Consider the following 3,469-nt stretch of genomic DNA (forward strand, 5'->3'; position numbering starts at 1 on the left):
GAATAATACAATTTTTTCAAGCAACGCACCACACGAATAAACGAATTAATAAAGGACAAACCCGGTAAACATTTAGAAAACTGTTCAAAAAATGGTGAAAACAAAATCCTTGTTTGGCCGGAACGAAAGTCGGATCAGACCTAAATCAACAGCATATTTCGAAGTGAATTTTTTACACTGACATATTTAATGCACAAGCCCAGCCAATTTAGCACAAAACCTGGAGTTAACAGTTCGCCCGACCTCAAATGAACAGGAAACCAGTTTTAGAAGAGGTGAAATTCTATGCTATGGTTCATGTTTTTTCTTGCATGTATAAGTCATGAAACCAGCGATATTCATGGAGTTGAGATCTTGTAAGGCAAGATCCGAAGGCAAAAAGATGGCCGACCAAAGGCAATCGATTTTTTAGAAGCATCAACAGGCTCATTCCTTTGCCTTTTATGCTTTTTTCTTATTTCTATTTTTTATATGTTAAATTTGTGCGCACTTTCTTAGCTATGGAACCAATTTCCACACAAGTGTGTAATTTCGCGCAGTTTAATTATTCAGTTATTAGTCAATTGTTTGTAACTAAAACAGCGTTGACATCCACTAGGGATTTAAATAATAAAATTAATTAACAGATTCAGTATTTACTGTATACTTATAGGGACACGTAATATTTTATTTTCCTTACAACCACAACAGAAGTTCGTTGACTTACGAATCTAATTTAAAAAATATGAAATGTATTGCCGTTTACTTTACTCTGATCACGACATCGTCTGTGGGTTGGTCTTGAATTTTGTGTTGCTCTTTTTGCTCGAGTATTTTCGGGTATTTATTGGTCCTGTTCTGTATTGATGATAAGTTAAGGCAACGGGTCTTGGGCTGAAAAATAATTACGTGATTTTTCTGGTGTTGACCTAAAAGCTGTAAATTGTTCCTAAGACCCAAATATTTAATTGAGTTGTATATTGCACTTTGATATCTCCTTACAAATAAATAAATCAATTATTATTAGGTAATAATTTCATTTTGATTAATAGTATATAACTTGAAAATTATAACTCTCCTTTCTGCTTTGTCGAGCACAGTGTTTATGATATTGAGCGCGATTTTATATTCTAAACGAAATATAAAAATGGTAAAAACGGTTTACGATTAGTTTACTTGAGAGGTCAGTCACTTTCGATCAATTCTACTCAGTGTTTTACAACCCAAATTTTATAACGACATTGTTTCGCTTTTAAAAGTAAGTAATGCTTAATATTAAGTAATTAATAGAGGGTAATCAGTGAGGGATTTCATCCCGCAAAATTATTCGGCTGCTGAACGCTTCCAAAGGGCGCAGTCTGTTGCCGACCAGAGATGCTGCTACCCGTGCTCTGGAAATTGGCTTGTTGCTGCCGGCTGAACTGGTTGCCGAAAGAAGGCGATCCCTGCTGGAATCCAATAGGCTGGTTTCCAAACTGAATGCCTATTTGATTGACTTGGCTGACCTGACGTACAGGAGCATAGTTTAGGGCTCTAAACTGGGCTTGGGCCAATCGGTTTGATGCTTGTTGACCGAATTGATTGAATGTTTGGGGAAATTGGCTTGAGTGCGCGATCTGGCCAGTTGGTGTGCTTACAAATTGACTATGTTGTTGTCTAAATGGCTGAGAAAATTGGCTCGGTTGAACAAATTTACTTGGCTGAGCAAAGCGGCTTGGCTGAGCAAATTGGCTGGCAGTGGACCCAGCGAATTGACTTGGTGGTTGCGATTGCCCAAACTGGCCAAACTGCGTGAACGAGCTGCCAGCTCCAGGCTGAGCCGAGAATCTGCCACCGGAAGGTTGAGTGAATTGGTTTTGAGTGCTAAATTGTTGTCTGATGGGGTTTCCAAAATTGTCATACTTGACTTGGTGAGAAGGGAACCCGGAAGTTGGTCGGTTGCCTTGCTGCTGGAACTTGATTGATCCAAAATTGAATTGATTTTCAGAGCTAAATTGGTTCTGGTATCGGTTTGGTTGTTCTAGATAACTACCTCTCTGAGTTTGATGTCTCCGGTTAGACTGTCTTTCCTGTGCGACGTAGAAAGTTGGTTCTGACATTGACTTCAAAAGAATTTGAAGTTGGTTCTGACTTTGGCTTTTTTGACTTCTGCCTACGACTTTGACTTCAAAAGACCTGATTGGAACAGCCAAGCCGACGGCTGCCACAAGCAGCAAAGTAGCCTTCATTCTGCCAGAGAAAATAATGAGGATTATGTTCGTTGCATTCAGCAATATTTTAAAAGAGTTTAATATAAACCATGTGAAGTTGGCGGAAATAAAAATAATACGAAAATAAAAAAATCATATACAAAGTAATTACTTTAAAATGAAATAACGGCTAGACGCGAATCTCTAAACGCTGGCCGTAATAAATTAACGGTGTGTGGAAGAAAAGATTCTAATAAACAGCTTGATAAATCTATTCATATAAATTGCGCATATCCTGAGAAAAAGAAGAAAAGATAAGAAAGAAAGAAAGATAAGAAAAATAAGAAAGAAAGATAAGAAAGAAAAAGAAGAAAAGAAAAGAAGAAAGATAAGAAGAAAAGATTCTAATAAACAGCTTGATAAATCTATTCATATAAATTGCGCATATCCTGAGCAATATTTTTTACTAAAACTATTTACTAAAACTATTTACTATTTGTGGGTTCATTATTTTGAGCAGTGTTTGCATTTTTAACAGCGAAAAGTTTGGATGTTGTCAAGTGATGGCATGTGTCCTCAGCCACGTATTTTTTTCGATGACGTAAAGAAATTAATTTGCAACCGTAAAAATTAATTTAAAAGTAAAGTAGAAAATTCCTCAAAACATAATCACAGTTTCAATCATGAAATTTTCACGATTGGAACTGAGATGATAGGAACTTTTTACCATGAGTAGAGTAAAATGAAAATTTTCGATCGTTATCAAATATTTACGGATATCTTTAATCGTAAATCAGCATCTTTTCCCCGCATTATACTTCTAGTCATAAATTATTTCATAGGAAATATTACATACTATGCAATATTATAGAAAATAAGGAAGTACCCTAAACGTATAGTATTCAAACCATAGAGTGAGAATTCCCGAAAAGAAACTGTGTTATTCACAGGAAACCTTCCTGGATGAATGACCATACCACATTCATTTAAGGGGACCGACCTCCTCATACGAAAACTTCTACAGTTATTATCCGATTGTCATGAAACTTCACATACATACGTAAAATGTAAAAAAAAACATTTTGCTCCTATGAATTTTTCGAAAAAATTGATAGAAAACGTGAAATTCATAGAAAACGGCTAAAAAGCTAAAAAAAGGGGTACTTCAGAAAATCTATCTCCTCCCACAAATATCATCCCACAACATCGAGACACGTATCATTCGATTCGTAAAGACCATATCTATCGACTCTAACATCACTTTTTTCATTTTCCATCTAGTTTTTTTATTGCGTTTTTTT

General features: G+C 35.8%; 1 protein-coding gene across 1 annotated transcript; it reads right to left on the reverse strand.

Annotated features, from left to right (window-relative positions):
- Positions 1-1,289: 1,289 nt before the first annotated feature.
- Positions 1,290-2,207, reverse strand: LOC108678369 (actin cytoskeleton-regulatory complex protein SLA1-like). The gene has a single exon (XM_018166773.1). It carries the CDS (start codon positions 2,205-2,207, stop codon positions 1,290-1,292), a length of 918 nt encoding a protein of 305 aa, XP_018022262.1.
- Between the last annotated feature and the right edge of the window lie 1,262 nt (positions 2,208-3,469).

The sequence above is a fragment of the Hyalella azteca genome, unplaced genomic scaffold (assembly GCF_000764305.2).
Source record: "Hyalella azteca isolate HAZT.00-mixed unplaced genomic scaffold, Hazt_2.0.2 contig16034, whole genome shotgun sequence".
In the NCBI taxonomy this organism is placed as follows: Eukaryota; Metazoa; Arthropoda; class Malacostraca; order Amphipoda; family Hyalellidae; genus Hyalella; species Hyalella azteca.

Coding starts and splice junctions, on each gene's coding strand:
- LOC108678369 (XM_018166773.1), bottom strand. CDS start 2,207: ATGAAGGCTACTTTGCTGCTTGTGGCAGCCGTCGGCTTGGCTGTTCCA.